The sequence below is a fragment of the Callospermophilus lateralis genome, chromosome 1, assembly GCF_048772815.1.
Source record: "Callospermophilus lateralis isolate mCalLat2 chromosome 1, mCalLat2.hap1, whole genome shotgun sequence".
NCBI classification, from domain to species: Eukaryota; Metazoa; Chordata; class Mammalia; order Rodentia; family Sciuridae; genus Callospermophilus; species Callospermophilus lateralis.
In genome coordinates this window covers 3,569,557-3,594,389 of record NC_135305.1, presented here as the reverse complement: position 1 = coordinate 3,594,389, position 24,833 = coordinate 3,569,557, and the positions used below count along the sequence as shown (strand labels likewise).

Here is a 24,833-nt window from a genome sequence, read left to right as displayed (position 1 = left end):
CACTCAGAACACGCAGGGGCCTGCAGCGCTGGGGCAGCACAGGTCACTGGTGGCCCCTCTGCCTCCGCAGCCTGGATACTCACAGCTCCCCTTCGTGCTTCACCTTCCTCCCTGAAGACAGCCAGACAGAAAAAGGCACATGTTCTTTCTCTTAACAAGTGACCGCCAACCCCTTAAAGAAAACCGCCCAACCAGGGGCCCTCCTGGGCGCTGCCCCTGCCTGCCTGGTGCTCACTGCAGTCCTACACCGTTCTGGGAGCTGGCCAGCTCTCCCAGTCCAGGCTGTGGTGAAGAATGCCAGGCCTCGAGGGCCAGCCTCAGTGGCCTCCACATCCAGGTGTGAACACGGCCAACCCAGCAGAGCCTTGAAGGACATGAGCGTCATCAGTGAGTATCAATTAGGTGGATTGGTCACACTTCACTGGCTTGCCAACACACTTTCCCTTTAAGGGTGTAAAAGTGTACAGTGCTCAATCTTCACACACACACACACACACACACACACACACACACACAGAGAGACACACAATGGGCCTCCATCAACTTTTAAAGACTTCTGAGGATTTTTAATAGACTGGCTTTCAGTGTTTACTGGCCTTCAGTTTTAACACCTTCCCAAGGTGCCAAAGTTAAAGTACACAAAACGTCCATCTTCTTATGCCGTGTCTGTGTTCAGAGAAGCCTCCTCCTGCACTGCCCACCCACACAGCACGACGGACAGCTGGACTCGGCCAGACATTCCCAAGGGCAATGAGGGGTGGAGAGCTGGGCCAGGCGACACGTGTTCCAGGATTTGTGGGCCAAATCCTTCTTCCTTTTCTCAAACACTGCCAGTAGTGACAGTGGCGCCACCGTGATCCCAGTGACTCCAAAGGCTGAGGCAGGAAAAGAGGGTGGCCAGGGTGAGGTCAGTCTCAGCCACTCAGCTAGAGCCTACCTCACAGATAAAAAATAAAGAGGGCTAGGGACGCAGCTCAGTGGGGAAGCATCCCTGGCACAATCTCCAGTATAGAAAAAAGAGATCAGTGCTTTACAAATGTGAAAAGCTTTCTTTACTCGTGGACAGTCTGCCGACCCTCCAGCAGTCCCGTCACTACATAAACTCAACATCCAGCACAAAAAATGAGTTTGGACACAGACCTTATACTCTATAAAAAAAGAATTCATAAGCTGAACTTCACTACAATTAATAACATCTATTCTGCAAAATACGTTGTCAAGAGAAGGAGAAGGTAAGCCACAGACTAGGAGAAAATGTTCGTAAGAGACTTAATGACAGAATATTACTAAACATCTAGAGAACTCTTTAACTCAACAGGAAGAAAACACACATCCTGAAGAGAAAATGGGCAAAAGATGTGACCTCACCAAGGAAGACGAATGGCAAATGGGTAGGTGAAAAGACAGTCAGCATCAAAAGTCAACCAAGTCATGCCAACACACACCTGGCACAACCACAGCATCCAGAACACAGCACCACACACTAAAAAGCACGTGGAGCAACCCGGACTCTCAGCCATTGCTAGCAGAGTACAAAATGGTACAGTGGAAGACAGTTTGGCAATTTCTTACAAAGCTAAACACTCTCTGACCTCGGGATCCAGGAACAATGCTCCTGGTGTTTACCCAAACGAGCAGAAAGCATGTCCACAAAAAAGCCTGCGTGCAAATGTTTACAGCAGCTTTAGCGAAAAATTTAGAAGCAGCCACATCCTCTTTCGTGGGTGAAGGGATAGCAAGAGGACTGTGCTCAGTGCTGAAAAGCAGCTCAAGCCACAGGCAGACATGGAGGAACCTCACACGCACACAGCTGAGGGAAAGAAGCTATATAATTGCAACTACAGGACTTTCTGCAGAAGGCAGAACCAGACACAATAATAAAACCATCAGTGGTGGTCAAGGGCTGGTGAGGGGGACACGAACAGGCAGAGCACAGGATGATTGTTCTGCAGGACCCTGTAACTGTGGCTGTCCGTCACTACACATCTGTCAAAGCCCAACAAATGTGCAATGCCAGGAGAACAAGAGGGAACATTATGAACCACAGGCAACCACAGCCCAAAGGTCCACACAGGTCCACTGTAACTACTGTGCCACCCTGGCGTGGAACACATGTGCATGCAGGGAATCTCTGCACTTTCTGCAATTTTGCTGGAAACCTCAACTAACTTAAAAAAAAAAAAGGTTCCTTTTAAACAGAATCATTACTAAGTTGGAAAAATTCTCTTAGAAACTCTAGAATTTGGAGGGTACAATATAAATTTTCTCAATATTAAATGCCTATAACTGAACTACTTGGTAAGTCTCAAAGATCAATACAGCAAACATCTATTCACAATGCAATAATGAAATAAAAGTCAACCAGAATTTTCCACCAAATATGAAATGTGAACTTTTTAAACAGATAAGAGAGTCTGTTCTCACAGACCGCAACCCTGAATGTACAAGAATTGGAAATTCACTACGCAATCATCTGCAACCTGGCAGGCTGGGGCCACCAAGCATCTCCGAGAGTCCCAGAGACCCACGCTGCTGGGCTGCCATGCTGTGTGTGGTGATGGAGCAGGACAGCCCCCCGGGACCCACCACCCCCTACACAGCAGAACCCAAGAAATCACAGCATTTCAACTGAGAACAGCGTCACACTCCACACAGCATGGCTCTTCATGTTACAGAAAACTGGGGGCCACAATACATCTGTAGTAATTGTATCTACAACTATTTCTTCTGTCTTGTCCTCTGTTTCATTAGTATCTTTTAACTTAACAAAAAAATTTCCAAAATTTCAAGATACTACTTAACATGTGAGTCGTGTTATTCATGGATTCCATACTTGCAAATCTGCCTGCTCTAAAACACATCTGTAACCCCAAAACCAATGCGGGGGGAGCTTGTCTTGCCCTTGGTGCCTTTGCCCCTATCTACCAGACCAGGGGCCCCTGGGATCCAGGACGCACGTGGAGAAGCTCGCAGTTCCTGCTGGGGTAGGGTACAGGCAGACACGGTGACCAACGGAACTCAGGATGTAAAGGCACACGCTCATCGGGGCTCTACTGTCTCCAAGTAGAAGAGCACAGGACACGTGCCTGCTGTGCACGTGGCAAGGACCTAAACACATGCGGGGCCCTCCCTGATCCACAAGGGTCCTCCCCACATCCAGCCCCAAACACAAGCACTCTGATCTACGGCAGCTCAACTGAAAGCAGGTCACAACTTGTCCCTCCAACAGGAACCAATGCTCAAAACTGTACCTGGACATCTGCGTGCACCTGTTCTCCCTCCAGAAAGAGGAGAACTTGCACTTCATAGACAGTGAGACTGTCACTTGCAGCCACATTTCCAATAGAATACACGAAGCAGAGGACAGAGGGGGATGCAGAGCTTATGTGTCCCTGACTTCATTCAGATGACCAAGACCTTCATACTTCACCGTAAAATGTAGAGATACCAATCAGATGAATCACTGGCACATGAATAAATTCATAAGCTTAAATGAATAATTAGCAAACATTTAAACAACACTCTAGTTGTATATTTGGATGAAAACGCAGATCAATCTGGTAAAGAGACCGAAGCCCCTGACAAGCACAGCAAGCTGCCACTCACCAAGGAACTTCTGACACTTGAAGCACTCTTCCAGCCACTCCGGCGTTACGATGTGCTTTACCACAGAGATGGCCGTCAGGAACTTCACAGTACGTGTCACCTTGCTGGCGATGAGGTGGGTGCACTTCTGCGCAGAATCAGCAACCTCCCCGCCAAGGATGTAGAGCTTCTGGAGCCAGCAATGGAGGGAAGGGGAAGTGCCAGTGAGCAGAAGGGCCAGGCAAGGACCCGCCGGGAGCAGGTCGCCCACCTGGCCTAGAGCCACTACGTGTGGAGCAGGCACAAAGGGCACTTCTACAGCCATCTCTGCAAAATCAGTTGCCCAGCAGCAGCAACTGCCCTCAAAGAACTAGCAGAAGGGCCCAGGAACGGCAGCTCACTTCCAAGTAAAAAGTGGGCAATCCCAGACCTTCCAAAGGAAAAGAGGGGTCACCATTGCCCCACTATTTCCACTTTAAAAGTGATGGCACAGGGCTGGGGCTGGGGCTCAGGGGTAGAGCGCTCGCTTGGCATGCGTGGGCCCTGGGTGCGATCCTTAGCACCACATAAAAATAAAATAAAGGTATTGTGTCCACCTACTTAACTAAAATACGAATATTTAGAAATAGAAGTGATGGCATGAGACTGGACCAAGAAGCAGAATGTAAGGAAACCTCCAGTCACACTCACATCTTAAAAGTAGAAAGAGTAAATTAGATTTATAATAATAGCATTTATAAATTTTTTTCCTTAAAAGAAATTAGGAGTATGATGTATGAATCCAGCCTTATGTAAGCCAGTTATTTTTTGAAAGTGTTTTATCAGTTTATAACACCCACACAGAATAGTGGGTCTCACTGTGGCACACATACAGGCACAGGATTTGATCAACTTCAGTCCCCAGTATATACCCCCAGAGGTCCACTAATGACACCACCCTCCTCACCAAAACCAAACAGGATCTCATCATCTCTCATACTGCTGTTTCAAAAACTATATTTTTGATTCTGTTCCCACTTACCATTTAACATATACAACCTCCCCCACATCCTGAGTTAACCCCTCCTTTTTCCCAGAAAACTAATCCTGAAAAACTGTGTTTCAATCAGAGAACCCATAGAGTTCAACGGGCCCCTTTGAAGCCAGAGACTTTATGGAAATGACATTCAAGTGGCACATATACACAATGGAATATTAGCCATGAAGAAGAAGGGAATTATGGCATTTCCTGCCACATGGATGGAACTGGAGACTCTCATGCTAAGTGAAATAAGCCAATCCCCCAAACCAACAGCCGAATGTTCTCTCTGATACACAGATGCTAGCACACAACGGCAGGTGGTGGTGGGACAGAAATTCATTGGACTGGATAAAAGGGAATGAAGGGGGGAGGGGAAGAGGAAAGACAGTGGAATGAAGTGGACCTAACTTTCCCATGTTCATATATGAATACAGGAACAGTGAAACTCCACATCACATACATGCACAAGAATGGGAAGCTGCACTCCATGTATGGATGTTAAAATATATTCTACTGTCATATATAACTAAAAAGAACAAATTTTTTAAAAATAAAAAAAATGATATTCAAGTAATTGTAAATGTCACACAGTGATAAAAATGGCTCCTGGGTCCCACGTCTGAATAAAAAACCAAGCACTGAAATGTGACGTTGACGTATGGCGTGACCTTCAGAACTAGGCAGGAAGTGACTTGATGACTAGATGTTAACCAGACAGACTCCTACAGCACTTCATAAGAGAAGACCACCGCGACGACAGCCGGGTTCCACACTGGCTTCACGAGCAGCTAGCCTGAGACACACACACACACACACACAGTGCTGATGGGCCCACGGGGCAGAGCAGCATGCAGGTCACCTTAATGTACTGCTGAACCTGGGCAGGCTCGAATCCCGTGAAGAGCACAAACGGGGTCAGCTCTGGAGTCAGCTTTTTAGTAGGAGGTGGTAAATCTTCAATCCTACAAGACACAGGCACCAAACAGTGAGGAGCTCAATGTTTCCTAGTAATCAGAGTGTTCCTAGTAAGCAAGGGAGTCATCAGTCCAGCAGCTACGCGAGTGTGTGTGGCACTGTCCTCCCTCTCCCACGGACATCAAGGCACCCCAAAAGAGACCATGTCAGAGCCGCCAGGAGAGGCACCGGCTAACTTCTGGTTATATCAACGTGCCCTTCCTCATCGGGGCCCCCACTTCACCTTTTAAATGCACTTTGAATGGAGGCGAATATTGAAGCTCGTTTTCCCGCTTTGCTGACTTTGCTAGCTTCACTATTTTAACAGTGCTCTCCACTTCCTGCGAGTTTTAAAACTAAAAACTGTGTGTGACTGGGGTGGACCCCCACTGACATAGGCACACAAATCGTAGCTGGCCAAGGAAGAGCGCCTGGTGGCCTGCTGTACTAACTCCAGCCTGTCGTCCGCCCTAAGTACCCAACGAGCTGCCCCACCGCAGCACGCAGCCTAACCAGGCCTCCAGGCACTCACATCTGCCTGGCACCTCAGTACATCCTATCTCGGTTTATATTTGAATGAGGTGGTCAAGCAAGTTTATCTGTGGCTCCCAAATCAATCTCATAGTTAGGATCTCATTCAGCTTGTGAGCTGGACCTGGGAGGGCAGGAGAGGACAATGGGGACAACTCCGGCTGCTTTTCATCCACAGGCTCGGAACCAAGGTTGCTCTAGAACCGAGAAAGAGGCGGCTTGGCACCTGCCGTGCCCTGTTCCATGACCAGACTGGCCAGCATGTCTGCACCAGATGAGTCTAAGGTCTGCACGTGAATCTGCCACACAGGCCATCCCATCACAGCCAGCCGCCTGAGGCACGCCTCGCCCCAGCTGCCCAGCTGCCACGGGTCCTCTTGCCCGCCCCGGCCTCCCTCCACTCTGGCCTGCCGCGGGTCACACACCTCCACCCAGGAACCACAGTTCCGGGCGGCCAAGAGGTCCTGTGCATGCTCTGGGGCGGTGCACCCACAGCACCCTGGCCTGGGCTGGCCCAGGGCTCCAGCTGTTGCCCCCACAGCAGCTTCTGTTTTAATACTGGGGCTGTGGTAAGCTTTTACATAAATAAAAACTTTTTTTGTTGCTTTTTTAGTAAAAAAGCAAAAATTTGTCTTTATTCACTATCTGCAGCAATAAACTGAGGCGCGCTGCGACACATCATGAAGGAGAAAACTGGACTTTCAGGTCCAGCTCGTGGGAAGTACCCCGACACCCGCGCCCACCACCTGACTCTGGGAAGGGACCTGTGAAGGACAGCCAGATCATTCATACCTGGCCCTTTTGGAAGAAGGCTGGATGCTGGCGACTTCGTTCTGCTTCAGTTTGGGAGGTAACCTTCCACCCTGTAATGCAAACACCGTCCATCAGCTCAGTCTCCACGCAACACAGAAGCCTCAGGGCGCGTGTCGAGGGACCCAGTCACCACTGGCAGCCAGAACCCGCTTGCCACCCTCAGGACAGAGCTCACCTAGGGAACTGGCACGGGCAGGCCGGAGGGGAGGCCATGCTCCAGAGACCCCCAAGTCACTTTGGCTTTCTTCCACGACCCACCAAGTCCTCCAGCTCCTGAGAAAGCCTCTGCCCGCTTCTGTCCTCACCTCGTGTCATATATCCAGTCCTCAACCCAAACTCCTCAGAACTGTTTTTATTTCAAGTATTTTATCCTGTGTCCCAACTTGGAATGTGAAAACTATAATCCCTGCAGTTACATCTCCCTAAAGAGATTACTAAAACAGGAACATCATCCATAGTATCATGAAAGACACACGACCATCAGATTAGCAGTGCTACCTAAGGCAAGACAAGGTACCAAACTTCCTGACTTCATCTCAGGAAGGAGCCAGATCCTCTAGAACCAGCTCAAGCATTAGGAGGCAGAAGAGAGCCAGGCAAAAAGGAAGAGGAACACGCAGCTCCCTGTGGGGTCTTGACAAAGCCAGCCCCTCAATCCTGCCCTATCCTTGTCCACTCCTCCTCCACATTTTTTTCGGGGGGCACTGGGGATTGAACTCAGGGACACTCGACCACTGAGCCACATCCGCAGCCCCATTTTGTATTTCATTTACAGACAGCGTCTCACTGAGCTGCTTAGCACCTCGTTCTTGCTGAGGCTGGCTTTGAACTCACCATCCTCCTGCCTCAGCCTCCTGAGCTGCTGGGATGACAGGCGTGACGTGCACCACTGTACCTGGCCCTCCTCCACATTTTGGACTCAGAGGTTCTCTCTGTGCCCCACCACGTGAACTGCACTGCTTTCACAGCTACCTCCAGACCACGTCAGTCGCCCCAACTCCCAGTCCCCGACCACCACTGCTGCCGTGTCCAGACGTGCATATCTGCACGGCACCTGAGACCCACCCGGCCTCTCGGACCCGCAGGACCAGCTCCTCCTAAGCCGCAGAGGGGCATCCTTGCCACGCTGCCCAGGTTGCCTGGAGCTGCTGGGCTCAAGCCACCCTGCCTCGGCCTCCCCAGCAGCCAGGACACAGGTGTGCACCCAGGGGGCTCTGGGACTCTGCATTTTAAAGACACGGGTTGCCGTATGTGACAAGGTGTACGTGCTCCTAGGTCTTAGGCCACAAAGCACTGACTAACAGAAGGACACTGCTGTCCTCACAGTGCCGACATACCTCAGGCAACTGCGGCAACAGAGGTTCCAAGTGAAATGACCGAAATGACCCGTCTGTAACTGGACACACACTCAACGTGGAGAATCAGCCAGTCAGAAAGCAAGGTTCCACCTGTCCACCTCGTGGGGTGGACAGGACCCTCCACATCCATAGCCACGTGCCTGGAGCGAGCCACGCCCGCACTCCAGCTTCCCAACGGAGCCAGCCTGGCCTCCCAGGGGCCTCCCTGGCACAACAGCCTTTGGCCTCCTGCACTCTGGCCTGCGGTGGGCCCCTCACCTACTCTATTATCGGCCTCCACCTCGGGCCTCTCCCCATGGAAAGCAGGACTGGCCTCCCACTTTATTCTGTTCTCCAGGTCCAGACACAGTCCTCGGCTCCTCGAGGCAACAATGCTCCCCGCCACACACGAGGACGGACAGGAGTCACCAGCCATCAGAGACACAGGCCCGGGGCACGGGACCTCCCATGACAAGGAGGACACAGCCTTCACCTGTGATCACGCTGGCAGATGATGGGGACGTTTTCACTCCCAAACACGACCTTGAAACACACCCCACTGCAATGCAAGGCACAGCAGTACCAGGGGACGTTTCGGCTGACGTACCATCAACAGGTCTGCCGACACCTTCAGGGGGACTCGCCAAGCATCTAGAGAGAGAGAGAGAGAGAGAAGGTACGTCCCACCATGACACTCTGCTTTGCAGGCCTCTCCTAGGCTGCTCATCCGACCCAGGGAGACAGGAAGAACTGCACCACACGTAGGAGACAGGTGACGGCCAGCTGTAGCACCTCTGTGAAGTGGCGCACACAACTGGCAGCAAACACCGAGACCAACTGAAGGCACTTGCCACCTCTCTCCTGCCGTGTGGCTAGACACTTGTAAAAGAGGGAGTCCAGGTCTAGCGGTCACAGTCTGGCCACTAACACATGAGTGACGATGAGATGTGACAGGAAGGACACACCCGACAGGGAGAGGCTCACCAATGGGACCAGCATGCTCACACTGTGGGCAAGAGTCCCTGCAGAGTGGCTTCGGAGTTGAGGTCAAGCCAGCAGGTGCGTTACAGGGACACAAAACAGGGCTCAGGGACAAGAAGAGCTTTCCCTTGTTTAAAGCCACCCTGGTAACATCAGGATGGACTTCCTTAAGAGAAGGTCCAAGCACCCCTTGAGTGACCTTGGTGCCCTGTTCGACTCTGCAGGGCAGAGGAAAGGCTCAGGATCCCCTTGCTGCAGGGGGAGGGGTGGGGAGCCTCCCGGGTCTTGTCTCTCTGACCAACAAAAGCCTGGGCAGCAGGCAGAGGAGTGTGGAAAGGGAACGGAAGAATAAGACCTGGTGGAGGCCCCCGCCGCCCAGCCCAGGGTGTGAGCCCAGGTGGCAGGCGGCTCCCAGCACTCCGAGAAGCCAGCCGGGGTCTCCACTCACCCAGCAGATTCAGAACCAAGTGCTGAGTGGGCGCGAAGGGGTCCTGCAGGTTGAAGGCTGTGTAGCGGCTGTACTGGATCTGCCGCAGGGCCTCGAAATTCCCCAGCAGGATGTCCCCCAGCCACTGGGCATTCACGCACGGGATCCTCCACTCTTTGGCTTTTTCATACTTTAAACCAGTTGGTCTTTTTTGTTTTTGAGGAGAAAGCACATTTATTAAATGTCAGCACTATCTACTGTAAATTGGTATTTATTTTCACAAAAAACAGAAACATGACTCAAGCAGCAGTGGCGGGCACACTCTGGGTCCCTGGTGCAGGTACAGGCACGCGGGGCCTGACTGGGCCACAGCCGCCTGCACACCTCATTCCTTTACCCAAACCCGCCAGTCCCCCTTCCACTAATCCCTTCCAAGTCACAGCTCAAGTGACTCGCAGGTGATCCTGCCAGCGCTCCATGAACATCACTGCAGTGCTTTTCACAGCCCTCAGTCTACCCAAGCACACACGTTAGAAACAGCGGTCCCAACGGCCGCTCTGCGGGGTGTGACCTCCGACTAAACGCAGTTTCCAACTCGGCTTACTCTTTACAGATGAGCACTGTGTTGCTCCGGCACAGGTACCCTGTGTATTTGGCACCTGCCAAATACGCCATTAGCTTCAGGTCGTCCCTGTCACTGTCAACAAATCCAGTCACGGAGATAATCTACGGAAGAAAGAACAAGTAAGGTTAGTCCCAAAACACAAGGACGACTTCTTCAACTTCTTGGTTGCTCTCCTTCTTTTGCATTATGGGGCATACAAGGTCATGCCAGTCTTAAGCAGTGAGGGGCAGACCTTCATCACCAGTGGCCTTGCTGCAGTGAGACCTCCTGGAGTGGAGCACTGTGGCCCGGCCGTGACTGTGCATATGCACCCAAACTAAGGAGGCGGGCACACTCCAAGCATGCACACTCTGCCACAATGCTGTTGTGCACAACTGGGACACTGTTGCAACTGTCACAATTACCTAGCAAAGGATAACCAATAAAAATATGCCTCACATAATCCTAGCGCCTCCGGAGGTTGAGGCTGGAGGATGGCGAGTTCAAAGCCAGCCTCAGCAACAGCAAGCTGCTAAGCAACTCAGTGAGACCTTGCCTCTAAATAAAATACAAAATAGGGCTGGGGATGAGGCTCAGTGGTTGAGTGCCCTTGGGTTCAATCCCTAATACTAAAAAAAGAAAAACAATGTACCTCACCATAGAAAGGAAGACAGAGGGGACAATGTGTGACAGGGCTGACTGGGGGTGAGCTGGGACAGGTCTCTGCCAGGCCAGGCGGCACTAACATGCAGCCCTGTCTCTGCCTCTTTGTGCCAGGGCCACAAGAGCGTTGCATACGACCCCTTATGGAGGGAAGGCACAGAGATACCAAGTCTAGGAAGAAGTCGGTGCAAAGATGAAGGGACAGGGCGGAATGCAGAGTGGTAAGACCGCGGAAGCCATGGCCAACAGGGTTCCGTCAGGGATGTGAAGGAGTCAGTCCTCCACTTCTCTCGACAACCACAGTGCCAAGAGCTTTAGACAAGCAAACCCACAACTGATAGTGTTCTCCAGCAGTGGCTGCTGCTAGGGCCAAATGCCTAATGTGTGTTAGGATTTCACACCGCGTCAGAGACTGAAGAATCCGTTAAATATCTACTACGTGCAGGAAACTGACTGAAATGGGAAGAGAGGAAACAAAGAATCCCCACATCAGGCACTTCTCAGCCTCAGCGGGGCCAGAGAACACTGAAGAAGGAACAGACCTTCCACGCTGGACAGGCACCCATTTCCCCGAGAAGAGTGGCCAGAAACCACATAGAGGCCCCTTACGTGCTGTGAGCAGGGCTTCCCCCCCGGCGGGAAGGCCACTGGGAAGTGAAGGGCCCGGTGAGGCGGCACCATCTTCCTCCTCTTCAGCACCGTGTTCAGCCAGTGCGCAGTGACACACCGCTTTCTTTCTCTGATCGCCTATCGAACACAAGACCACAGGTGGTTGTTTGGGAATTAGTTCTACAACGGGACTGAACTCAAAATGGTAAGACTGGATGAATACAATGTCCCATTAGCAGATTTCATGACATTCAGCGCACAATCTGCTAAACGAGCAAACTACCATAGCGTGGCTGATTACTCCTAATGAAGCAACCTGGAGATGTCTCCAGGGACAAGAGCCTGCAACGAGTGGTTTCAGGACAACCTTTGGGAGTAACTTTAATCATGAACGACATTGAGGATGGTCAAATTAAAACGCCTCCATAAGAACAAAAAGGGTCCCAGGTAAATCAAGGTATAAAAATGTAACCATCCATCTAGAATCAACCTCAGGAAAAAAGCTCACCAGTGTTTCTACATTTTTAATGGCAAAGCAGATCCAGGAAGAGCTACCTCTAGGGAGCTTTTTCCTTCCTCTGTGGTGCTGGGGGAACCCAGGCCCTGCATGCGCTGGCAGTGCTTGTGCTAAGATCACCCTTGGCCCAGGAGGGCTTTCTAAAGGCTCTCTGTCACGTTGACCTCTACAAACAAGAACTGTTATGAAGAGACAAAGACGGAATTTCAGGGCTAGAGAAGGAAGCTGCTGCCCAGCGGTCTGGAGATGCCTGCCTCCGGGACCCCTGCCTGCAAAGTGCTCATGGTTCCAAATCCTTTCCGCAGGTGGCTTGATAGTGACTGGAAGGAGGGCTTACCCCTCCTAATGCCACCTGCAATTTCCCTTTCTCCAATGCTCAAAGAGTGTCCACAAAAGCATGTAGGCAACCAAAAACTCCGTGAACACTAATTAGAAGCAACTTTTCTACTTCTAGAGGTAGAAAAAAAGTTCTTCCCCAAAAGTACCCAGCACTAGAAGCTGAGAGTTGCACACAGGAAGGGCAGCTGGCACCGGGCACAGTTGAGGGGCTTCCTTACCTGCGCATACATGCTGCTGACCTGGCTCTCACAGAGGAGGTGTGTGCAGCGGCTGGTGAACGTGGGGTCCACAGTGCCACCGTGTGCCTGGATTATCTGCACCAAAGAGCCAAAGTTGTCATCAACTATCAGGAGAACTCTATGTCCCAACAGGAGGGCTATTAAGAGGACCACCACACACCCACATGGCACAGAGAGGTGACATTTATCACTCCCCGACATGGCACAGAAGGAGAGGTGACATTTGTGCCTGCCGCACCCAGCACTAGAAAGTGAAGTGAGCCCCAGCACTCATTCCATCCCAATTCCTAGGGAGGACACCCTGACATTATCATTGAGCCACGGAGCTCAATTGCCCCAGCTCCATCCCCAGCACCCCCATCCCACCCCCTCCACCTGTTCTCTTGAACCCATTTACAGTTTATTTATTTATTTATTTATTTTTTTAATGCTTTCCTCTTAAAGCACGGTTTTTCCATCTTGGCACTACTGACATTTTGCAATTTGGACCAGTGCTGGGGCCACCCTGAGCAGCAGAGGGTGTGCGGCAGCCTCCCTGACCTCAACCCCTACCCTCCAGCAGTGGTTCCCCTGGCCAAGAGCTACGCATGCCTGTGAACACTGCCAACTGTCCCCGAGGGCAGATGTGCCCCTCAAGAACCATCACTCTAAAAGGAAAGGAAAAGACAGGAAATCAGAATGAAATCATAAATACCAAACACTAATTTTTAGACTCAGGTTTAGGGATGAAGGGACCATTCTGCTCCTTGACAGCAACGATACACAGCACCCGGCATGTGTCAAAGCTCAAACGCTGCCCAGAGGAGCGTCTGCACATTAGTTGAAACACTAAACAAGGCCCATAAGAAAAGCTGTCTCCCTCCCTCCTCTCTGCGGTGAGCGGGTACTTGTTTCCTCTGTGACACTCCCAGCAGCCTCAGGAGGTACAAGGCCCTGCCTCTGTACAAGCTCCTGCCTCTGCCAGCAGCTGCCACCAACTCGTCCTCCGCTGTCCATGCCTAGCTCAGGCTTGGTGCAGCTTCTTAGCACCCTGGGTGCCATCTGTGGGCCTGCTCCTCCTCTGAAGGCCGCCCCTCCCATGGACAGGACCCTGCTGGCTCAGCCATGTGGTTCAACGCTGGGTGCACCTTTGCTTCCTCGAGCCAGCAATTACCCTGCCCCCTGCTCTCTTCCCTTTTCTATGCAACTCGCACCTTTTCACAATTTTATTCCTGACATCACAGACATCTGTGTGCAGGGGTTTAAATGCGGCCACAAAGGATCTGATGCTCCGAGAGTCGGAGTTCCACCCCTGCAGCTAGAGCTCAGGCTAGACTTAGACACCAGCTGGCTCCCTCCTTCCATCTCAGCCACACTCTTGGGAAGGAAGTCAGGCCATTGTGCAGCCATCCAAGTAGCCAGAAGAGCCTGTGTGTTGAGGAAGTGGGCCTCTGAGTGGCCCCTCAGCAGCTCCAACGGCCGCACAGACAGCCTGAGTCACAGCTACCCTAGCCACTTTAGGATTCCTGACCCAAGAGGCAACTGAGATCATGAAAGCTTCTTGTTTGAAGTGTCTAAGCTCTGGAGTAATTTGCTACACAGCAAACAAATGCCAACCGCACATCCTGCTCCATCTATCAGCCACAGTCCGACTCGCTCCAGCTCCTACTCCTACTCCCACATCCTCCCTCTCACCCTAGGCCTCCCTTCCTCATTCACGTTGGAGCCCCCATTCAGGGAGCCCCCATTCAGGAGCAGTGGCTCCCTGAGAAAGGGTGAGTGCTCTGACTGCAGGAGCCTCCATACACCTCACCACGCCTGGCTGACTGGTGGCTGCACGCTACTCTAGACTGGAAATCACTGTCGCTTACAGTTTTAAAGATGCTCATGGAAACGGCTCCATGTGCCACCCATCAGGCGCAACACCCTATGCAGACCCTCAGCCTTTAACATTCTCCCTCCACTGAGTCTGAAGTCCTTCCTCCAGTGTTCGGAACATTCAGAGTTGCCCAGACACTGTTCTCTCGTTCCTTTCGGCTGGAGACACGTGTCATTACGGTGTAAGCTGTTTTCTGAATGCTTTTCCCCTTCATTTTCTCTATTCCCAAACTCCTACTACTGATGGAGGATTTCTTATATAACCCTTTAACATAAAACAAAATGAAATAAAACAACAAGAAAAAACGACTAGCTTTCATACTTGAGTTTTGTTCTTTTCTAGGAAGGTTTCTGAATGTCACTTTCTTAACTTCTGGCACTTCTTAACTTCTAACTGCTCTGACTCTCAGCAATGCCTCCTGTTCCTCCCACCCTGCCCTGGCTCAGCTGTCATCACCCCTCAGCTGGCCAGGCGGTCACCCTTCTGGCTGGTTTCAAAGTCAGCAGTTTACCATGTAACATGGACTTCTGACAACTTCACTCACTCTTTTCTATTAAGGTTCCAAGAAGGAGAAGTCAAATTCACTGTGACACAGCAAGTAAGTAGGGTCTTAGAAGACAGGCAGCCTTTGCCCCTGCCCTGTCCTGGCTCCAGGGCCCCGGGCTGCAGCCTGGACCTTCCATCCACTTCTGCCTATGGCTTCTGCAGACTCCTGCCTTGGCTAAAGCTGCTCCAGTTGGACATCCTCCTGCTTACCCTGTAAGACTGAGCCCAGAAATCACCTCTTCCAGAGCTCTTAACACCCAGCACCCTGAGAAGTCAATGTTCTCTCTTAGGCTCCCAGAACACCCTGTGCCATCCCTGTCTGCCAGACCCCGGACTGCCTGCTGTTTACCTGAGTCCCTGTCAGCCTGCCCAGGTCCTGAAGCAGGCCTGGCCATGTCAAGGGTCTAAACACAGAGAATGTCAGAGAGAAGCAGAGTCAAGGTGTGCTTGAAACTCACTCACACTCACTTTTGAAGGCCACTGTGCAAAATAACAGCAGACTGCCCTTCCACAATTACACGAGAAGCCTGAGTCCCTCTGACCTGGGAGGCTGGGATTCTCTAGTACGTGTCTTTGGAGAAACATGTTGAAGACATACACTTTGGTATCCTCATCTTAGGTCAGCAAACACCTGATCTTATCCCACATCCTGATTACAGACAAATAACTAGTTCCCCTTAGAATTTCAGAGCCTAAATATTGTAAGAATGATCAAATATGACATCTTCACCCAACCGCTGGAAATCTACAGCCTAGGAAAGGGATATGCTCAAGGTCACAGAGAATGCTAACAATGAAACACCAGAACTTTCTCCAACACACACAAATGCATCTCAGAGAAAGCGCTGAATGAACAGGAAGTCTACATTCAGGAGGATCAGCGTGGAATTCAGAGTCGCCTTCCTCCAAACGCAGCTCACCCTTTTCCAGGTAGCCAACAGCTGCTTATCAGACATCTGCTCTGGATAATCCGCGATTGCAAACACACATCCTAATAAGAAGCCTTCTTCTGGAACTAGAACAGAATTATATAAGAAAAAAAAAGGACTTCATGAATATGTTTGTTGCCAAGTTTGTGTGAACATATTACACTAACAAGGCTTAAACATGAGGCAAATACACAGCAACTGGACACATTTGGAACATTGCCACAAATATTCTAATTTAATAACTCATATAAAATGATCATTAAAACTAAAATTAACGAGGCATGATGCCACATGTCTGTAATCCAAGCAACTCAGGAAGCTGAGGCAGGAGTACCCAAGTTGCAGGCCAACCTCAGCAACTTAGTGATACCCTGTCTCAAAATAAAGAACAAAAGGGCTGGGGATGTAGCTCAGTGGTAGAGCACCCCTACTTCAATCCCTAGAACCAAAAATAATAAAAACTAACGTATTTTATGTGTGACCACTAAATATTCCTGAGTTAGTCCTTGTGGCAGTCTGGCTGCTCTACGGGACCCCAACTTCTCTTTGGTATGTGATAGCTGACCCAAAGAACAGAAGACAGCCTAATGATCCCATGATGACTCTGTCAGGCATGAGATCTGCATTCTCCACCTTGGGGACTATCAGAGGTGAATCTTCACCCACACCCTCAAACACCTGAGAAGCATCTATGCAAGTATGAGGCCTGCAGTACAAAGAAAGCAAAACCCCGTTACTAACTCTCCACTGCTGGGTCGTGTCCAAAAAGCTGCTGCTGCTGCTGCTGGGGTGGGGGTGGCGGGGGCTGCGGAGGCTGCTGGGGTGGAACCTGGTGCTGAAGCGCCTGGGAGGCCTGGCTCAAGTGTTGTGCTGTTTGATTCTGCATCTGCTGTTGCTGCTGCTGCTGCTGCTGCTGCTGCTGCAGGCGCTGTAGCTGCTGCTGCTGTAGCAGGTTGTGCTGCTGCTGCTGCAGCTGTGCTAACTGCTGCTGTTGTAGTTGGTGCTGCTGCAGCTGGTGTAACTGTTGCTGCAGGGCATGCTGTTGCTGAAACGGCTGCAGCTGCTGCTGAGGGCGATGCAGCTGCTGCTGAGGATGCAACTGTTGCTGTGGAAACGGTAGTTGTTGCTGAGGAAACTGGTGCTGATGCACTTGCTGCTGCTGCTGCTGTGAGAAGGGATGTGGCGGCTGCTGGGGGTAGGGCTGCTGGGAGATCTGCTGCTGCTGCTGCAGCTGCATGATCTGCTGGGGCTGGAGGTGCAGAACTGGGTGCTGCTGCTGCTGCGGCTGGGGCGGCTGCAGAATGTGTGTCTCTGGAGCGCCCTTCACCTGGCTAAACAGCACAGCACTGGTGTTGGCGTTGGCATGTCCTGGCTGGCTGTGATTCACCTGTTGCTCTAGATTTTTTGTGGGTGCTGAAAGGGTCTGTAATATCTAGAAGACAAAAGTGGGTTCAAGTCATTATACAGAGTTCCTGAAAGGTACTATGGTCTCTCCATCAAAGAAAAACAGGACAGTCTATGTGGTTAACATTCAATAAAATAGGAACATCGAATCACTGCAAACTTCAAAAACAATATCTCATTTTTTTAATGTATTGATTTTGTATCACCAACATCAATAAAGTGAATAAATTCCTATTTTTGAAAAAATCATTTTCAAAAATATTTAAAAACATCAAAATTTTAAACTACACAATGGAATAAGCTGATGAATTAAAGCTGACAATAAAGACTCACGTGGCTGCTGTGTTTCAGAGAACAGAGTGATAGGGCAGTGAGACAGACAAACTGTCAATGCTGTCCTGTCCTCGTGGATCCTTGGCAACTGAGCCCAGGGGTCCTCGCGTAACCGGCAGCGCCTCTGTATTGCCCATCTCCCTCCCACAGGACTGTCGCCTTCAGGGACCAGGATGCACTGGGGAATGACAGGTGCTGAAGGGATCTAGTAGCCAGACTCAGCCTCACCCAAACCTTCCACAGCTGCCATGTTCCATTTCCCCCTGCCTTGTGGTCCAGAGTCCAGTGAAGACCCACAAAGCCACCTTCCAGATGACAGCAGGTGTTCAGATGGCAGCAGCGGGGCTCAAGCTTAACACCAGGAATGGTTCAGGCAGCAGTGAGGCTCAGCACGGCCTCTCCACCTTCCCCACTGCACACGGCTGTGCAGTGCTTGTGAGAAAAAGAGGGGCAGACAAGGTCCCAACAGCAGGTCTGTTTAAGTGGTACATGTTCCCCGACTAAGACATCACATCACAGCTGGCCAACCATCCTTCCTCAAAGAAGACTCTCAGCTTTTTAGATGGACAAAAATTTCAAGCTAGAGAAAACCATTTGCTCCAGACCAAGACCATTTCCCTTCTAGTCATCCCACTTCAAAAGAAGCAAGCTGAGAGCTAGATCTATGCTGAGGGCGTGGAGGGGAAAGGAGAGGGATCCAGAGATGTCCACCAAGGAGAGAATCACACTGCGAGTTTTTTTCCTTATATCCTGCTCAGCACAGAATAAAACAAAACCAAAGCAACCTGTCACGGCATAAGCTGTGTTCAACATGCTCAAATGACAAGTCTGACAACTTCTTATGGCCCTGAAACCAGCACGAGAACTGTTTCTTCTCTCTAGTTAAAGACTTCAAAAATACCCAGTCAAGGACAATGGGAAATGAGCCCCATCTCTGGCCACCCCAAGGGCTGAGCAGCCTGTGATGTGCACAGGTCCTCAGAAGGCGGATGGAGACACCAGCTTGCACACATGTGCAGTCTGAGTGTGCAGCCGGCTAGGAGGCCACCTCCCAGGGAAACATAGCGGGGCTGGGAGGGAGTGTGCATGCTTGCTACCATGTGGTACCCTTGGGGGGTTTTATTTTGCACATATATTATTTTCAGCTACCGCAGAAAACACACATGGGAACTTTATGGATCATAGGAAATAAATGCTGCGGCCACAATGAGCAGGGATGACCCAGCTGTCTGCCACCTGCTGCCCTGAGAAGGAAGACCCCACACAAATGTGGCAGCACATCCCAGGACCAGGGCATAGGGGAGCATCTGAAGGCTGCGCTGGCCCTCCTACTTCCCTCAGAGTGGCACAAAACTCAACTGGCTTGGGTGACTGCGTGGGGAAGCAGGTGAGAGGTCAGAGGAGGCCAGAGTGTGAAGCAGGCAGCTGGAGCAGAACCTGTGCTGGGCTGGGGAAGCCAAGGTCACAAAGGCCATCTGACCCGGAGCCAGAACCCACTGCCCTTCACAGGGTCCCACCACTCTTCTCATTTCTAAGGTCAAAACCTGAAGAACTCTCCTGGCCTCTGGCCTGTTGTTCATCATGCCCACTTATGCCTGCTGCAAAGTCCCCTGGCTTTCCAGGGTACAGCTCTAAACACGTGTCCTGCTGCTGTGGCTGTGCCTGCTGCGCCTGGTGAGGAATGGGTGGACCTTTCCTTTGCAGTCTATCTGTCCTTCCTTAGGCAATTCCAGAGTTCAGGGGCGCCTGCCTAGAAAAGTCCTAGCCTAACTGTCCCGTGACCACCTCCCCGCCGTGGTCTTTCCATTCTCTCGACCACTCACTCCTAATCACTCTGTAAACCCATGGTCAGTCAAAGGCATGTGACATAAAGTGGAAGGGACAGAGGAATCAAACAAGGAGTGGAGGGGCCAAAAGACTGTGGGGCAGGGCAGCAGGTGCTCAGCCTCTGCCATTCAGGACCCTAGAAAGGCTGGCTCAGCATTTCAAGGGACCATCCCTCTCAAGACAGGCTGCACCCAGGACCGCTCGCTAGTCCCCGTTTCCATGCTTGGACCACACCTACATGCCTTTCTGCTGCCAGGGAGACCCTGCACCAGCCCCAGCCCCAGGGGGCCTTTAGCCCATGACTTGTGGTCTCACTCTTATCCTCGCAGGATGCCCTCGCCCATCCTTCCTCCTGTCCCTCCCATGCACGTACTTAACATCGGGAGCTGCGGCTGCAAACTCCACGGGCCCTGACCACGTTCAGCAATGCTGCCCTCCCGCCCTCTAGACCCCTCCTGCACACTGCGCCTGACAGCCATCCTCTCTCCGTGGGACCAGGCCTTCCAATCCCCTCCAGCTCCCACCTCACTAAGCTCGCCACCTTATCGTCTTGCAGCCAACAAGTTCTTGCCTACCCTCAGGTCTTGGAAGTTGTTCTCCTCTCATCTGGCACTCTGCCCCCAGTCCTCCCGGGACTGCCCTGTCACTCAACCCTGAATTATGCCACTTCAGCCACAAGGCCCTCCCAGACCGCCTGGTCCAAAGCAGCTTTCCTTCTCCCAGTTGCTGTGCTGTGACACTACTTTCTTCAAAACATCTAAGCCACCAAAACCTTGCTCCCACATGCTGGCCTGCTGTTTTCTCCACCTAAGTGGGGGTTCGTCCTCACTGGCCATTTTATCTCCAGTGCTCAATGGGCACCACCGGTGGTGCCCTTCAAACACCTACCTTACACCTACTTAGAACTTTACGAACCACTCTGTACCAACAAGCTCCAGCCACAAACTAAACTAAAATCAAGGCTTCTGCAGTGAATGAGTTCAATTTATACTATTCATTTGCCATGGAGTTCTTGATGGCAGTCAGGTTCGACCAGTAAACAGCACTCCAGCCTTTGCTGTCACTGCCCATTTTAGCCGGGTGAGAGCAGACCCCTTCTCTAGGGGAAAGCGCTCCACCACTGCGTCCTGATTCTGCTCATCCATGCCGGCTCTACACCTAAATACACACCGTTCCCCTCTTGGAATAGCGTTTAGGACCCTAAAATATGCAGCACATGCTTGAATGAGTCAGACCCGCAAAACCCACTGCCAATCTTGGAGGACATCCTGAGAAATGCATCCTGAGGCGACTTCACTGCTGAAGGAACATGATAGAGTGCATTTACACAAACCAAGACCACTAGACACCACCAGGTGACATGACCACATGGGACCACCACACTGGTCAACTGTCAGCCCAAATGGTGCTATTGGGCACATGCCTGTGTCTGTGCATACATGACTGTAAAAGTTGTTCTCACACAAATAAACACAGCTTGTGAGTTACCTGGTCTGAATCAGCAGAAACAATACACTATACTGAGAGAAACATGAAATCCAATTCTTATATCCAATATTTAAATTTCTTTTAAAGAGAGACTTACATGTGCTACATTTGATGGCCGGTTAACCTGCTGAATGTCAGCATTATTAGTAATATTTCTCAATGTCCGCACAGCTGGACTCCAAGTAGCTATCATTTCTGATCTTTCAGAACTTTGGAGATTCTGTCCAGAAGCCATTAAGTTACCCCGGACATCAGGAGGCAGAATGTTACCTGGGACAGGCGGGACATTGGCACACAAGTTAATGAGCCCAGGTTCCTTTCCCTGAGGCAGCCTGCGCTTCGCCGCAGCCAGCGGAGGGACCTCTGCCGGGGTCCAGTTTAAGTTCCGCTCTTGCTTTTCAGGTGACGAATCCGAAGAGTCATCAAACATCAGTTCCCCTTTGGATGCCTCGGTGCTGGGTTTGGGTGAAAACTGCTGATCCCCGGAAGGAGAGCCTTCCTGGGAGCTGGCCGGGCTGGACTTCTCCGTGCTGCCCTCATTCTGTGAGTCCTGCTCCTCATTCTCCACCTCCTCCTCCTCCTCCTCTTCTTCCTCCTCCTCCTCCTCCTCATAGATGATCAGGCGAGGGTGGTAGAAGGCCTCATCCTTCCGGGTCTTTCCAGATACGCAGTCCAGGACCCAGTCGGGAGTCACAACCTTGATGCCGGCTCGCTTCACAGCACACTCGTACTTCTCCTATGAGCAAAGCACAAACACACCGCACAGCCATGAGTGCCGCCGGGCCCGAGCACCCTTCCAGAGGCGCTCCACCCGCAGCACCTCTCCTGTTGGGCAAAGGGTGGGAGCCGGGTCAGGAGGTGCCACGCGTCAGTGCCACAGGAAGTTCTCCTGCCCACACAGCAGTCTTAGATTTTGTTTAAGTTAACTTACTGTTTCTCTAGGCAGAATGCTGAAGGTGCCAACTGGTTTCTTTCTTTTATTTTTAAATGGGTGCATCATAATTATACACAAAAGTGGGATTCATCATGTTGTATTCATATGTATACATAACACAATTTGTTCAATCTCCTTCCTTATTATTAACTTCACTTTTAAAGTGATACTTTAAATACACAAGTAGCGCTAGGAATGGACTTCTTCATCAGACAGAAGAAATTTCTAGGCAGCATAGTATTCAGGCAGTTGCATGCATATTACTGGCAGCTTTTAGCCAAGTTTATTGTGATAATCAGGAACAGAAAGTAAAGCAGAAACAGTTGAAAAACCTGCAGTTTGACCAGAAAACTGCAAGTAAAATTTGGTCTGAAGAAGTGTATTGTTAAAGGGATCAAAGCACTAAAGAAATGCTGATTACTTCATCCACAACTATAAGGAGGTTGGCTTGAGGGCATCTCAGGAATTTTCGAAACCATACTCATCTCAGGCACAAGTGCAGGAAAAGTCAAAATTCCTAATAGCAGAGACCAGGGGGGCACCCTAATTGCAGGGAGGAGAAGGGCAATGAGGAAGCTGTTTCACAGTGCTCAGCAGCCCAGGTCCTCAGAGGCTGCTGAGCCAGGGTCCCAGGTTTGGCTACTGCTCAAGATGGCGACATGACCACATGGGACCACCACACTGGTCAACTGTCAGCCCTTTGCGTCAACCATGTGGTGCTAGTGTTGCAGGAATGCAGGATGCTGGAGTTAGAGGTTCCTGGAGGCTTCCTTCCCCTGCAACCAGCAAGATCACCAGGGCAGAGTTACACCAGCCTTGGGCAAGAACCTCATGATGCATGTGGCCCAGGTGCTGGACAGGGAACTACAGGACTGGTTTGCCTGGCTGGATTTCGGTCTCTTCCTTTGGTCCCATCCCTTCTTTCTATGCTCCTATTTCTCCCCTGTGGAATAGAAATGTTTTTCTGTGCCTTTAAGGATTGGATATATGTGACTGACTTTTGATTTGTATAGGGCTCATGATGAGAGTTTCCCTCGAGTCTCAGAGGAAACTTTGAACTTGGATTTTTAGATAACCCTGGAACTGTTGAAACCATGGGTACTCTTGAAAACGGACTAAATGTATTTTGTGTTGTGAGATAGGTATGAGGCTTTAGGGGCCAGGGGTAGAATACTACGGTTTAGACATGAGGTATTCCTCCAAAAGCTCATGGGTATAACAATGCAACAAAGAGGTGAAATGATTAGAATGAGCCTAACCTAATCAGCACATTAATCCTCTGATAGGTAATCCTCTGGGTGGTAATTGTAGAGTATGACTGCAGGAGGTGGGTCACTGGAGGCATGCCTTGGAGATTTATATTTTGTCCCTGATGAGAGTTCTCTTTCTCTCTCTGCTTCTAGGTGACAATGTTCTGACCTACTTTCCTCCACCACACTCTCCTGCCATGATGTCCTGCCTCACATTCGGTCCAGAGGAGTGGAGCTGGCTGTCTATGGATTGAGACCTCCGAAACTGTGAGCACCAAATAAACTTTTTCTCCTCTAAATCTGTTCTTGTCAGGTGTTTTGGTCAGAGCAGTGGAAAAGATGACTGCTTTCTCTTAGTTTCTTTGTTGTACATGTGGGCATTATGGTTTCTTAAAACTATTTTGGTACAGAAGGACTATTTGTTACAGACAGGAATAGCAGGTGCCCGAGTCTAGTTTTTCTCATGGTGACTAATGGACATCTGCCGGGTATGCTGTGAGCACTACTGCCCATTGTTGTTATTTTTACTATTGACAAACAAAAAACCTGCTTTTAACAACCTTCACCATTGCAGAGGAAATGCAGTAAGCACTAAAATAAAAGCTCCTTTTTCTCATATTAAATTAGTTCTTTTAAAACTGGGAAATTAAAATCAGAAAGGTAAAAATCATTTTTCTTTTCCCATTTGTAGATAAAAATCAAGGATGAAGAGTAAATAAATTGCATGAAACAATATTATAATTCCATTACAGACTTTAATAAGATAATCCCTAAATACATGCATAGTGCATGTGTACATATCTTAGGTATTAATCAATCCTTTAAAATACAGAGTATTTGCTTTCTCTAAAAATAGTTACGATAGCACATTTGTTGTTTCATTCACAAGCACACTTAAGTCAAATAAAAAGATCTGTTTAAAGTGCCTCTTTGCTGAGATGAATAAAACCCCAAACTACACACACACACACACGATCTTAGATATGGCTTTCCTCCAAATAAAATTTTTTTAAAATTTCACTTTTAGTTATACTTTAAAAAATTAAAGTCAATAAGTACTTTAAAATATATATTACATCCAGGGCTGGGGTGTAGCTCAGTGGTAGTGTTTGCCTAGCATGCTCTAAGCCTTGGGTTCAATCCCCAGCACTGCAAAAAATACATAAGAATTACTAATTAAAAATATACATTACATCTGGAAACTTAAGGAGTTTATAAGGATTTACAACAATACATTCTCAAAACATGTTGGAAGGAAAAACAATTAAGTGATTTAAGGCTCTGAAATTAAAAGTCAAACTATAAACAGCTTTGACAAACCTACTCTTCATACATTTGCTCTTACATTATAATTGACTCCTCAGAAGTATTCATTCAGTTACAAAAGTTATAAAGAGCTCATTTCTCCTTCAAACTATTTAAATTCAACTGTTTTTTTGTAGCTGTACATCAATATTGATGTAAGAAGGACATCTACAATAATTACTTAAACAAAGCACATTATCAGATTATTACACAAAATGTGAATTTTGAATTAAATAATCCTTAAGAATCCCACCCCAGGTTTCGGAGAGGGTTTCTTCTTGGTTAGAGGCTTACTAATAACGCTGAGCTCCAACTAGCCTCGCCAGCTCAAGGCCACCT

The 24,833-nt window shown here is 49.8% G+C and overlaps 1 protein-coding gene across 1 annotated transcript in view; it reads right to left on the bottom strand.

The window, feature by feature from the left end:
* The window catches only part of Paxip1 (PAX interacting protein 1), a 48,261-nt gene that overhangs the window by 4,189 nt on the left and 19,239 nt on the right, over positions 1 to 24,833 (bottom strand). The window contains exons 6-16 of the mRNA XM_076831362.2: positions 21,103 to 21,741; positions 16,695 to 17,385; positions 15,945 to 16,039; positions 12,600 to 12,695; positions 11,526 to 11,663; positions 10,254 to 10,375; positions 9,671 to 9,855; positions 8,849 to 8,892; positions 6,884 to 6,954; positions 5,466 to 5,568; positions 3,607 to 3,775 (exon numbers count right to left, since the gene is read on the bottom strand). Coding sequence (XP_076687477.1) covers positions 3,607 to 3,775; positions 5,466 to 5,568; positions 6,884 to 6,954; positions 8,849 to 8,892; positions 9,671 to 9,855; positions 10,254 to 10,375; positions 11,526 to 11,663; positions 12,600 to 12,695; positions 15,945 to 16,039; positions 16,695 to 17,385; positions 21,103 to 21,741 — 2,353 coding nt within the window. The remainder of the gene's footprint in view (positions 1 to 3,606; positions 3,776 to 5,465; positions 5,569 to 6,883; positions 6,955 to 8,848; positions 8,893 to 9,670; positions 9,856 to 10,253; positions 10,376 to 11,525; positions 11,664 to 12,599; positions 12,696 to 15,944; positions 16,040 to 16,694; positions 17,386 to 21,102; positions 21,742 to 24,833) is intronic.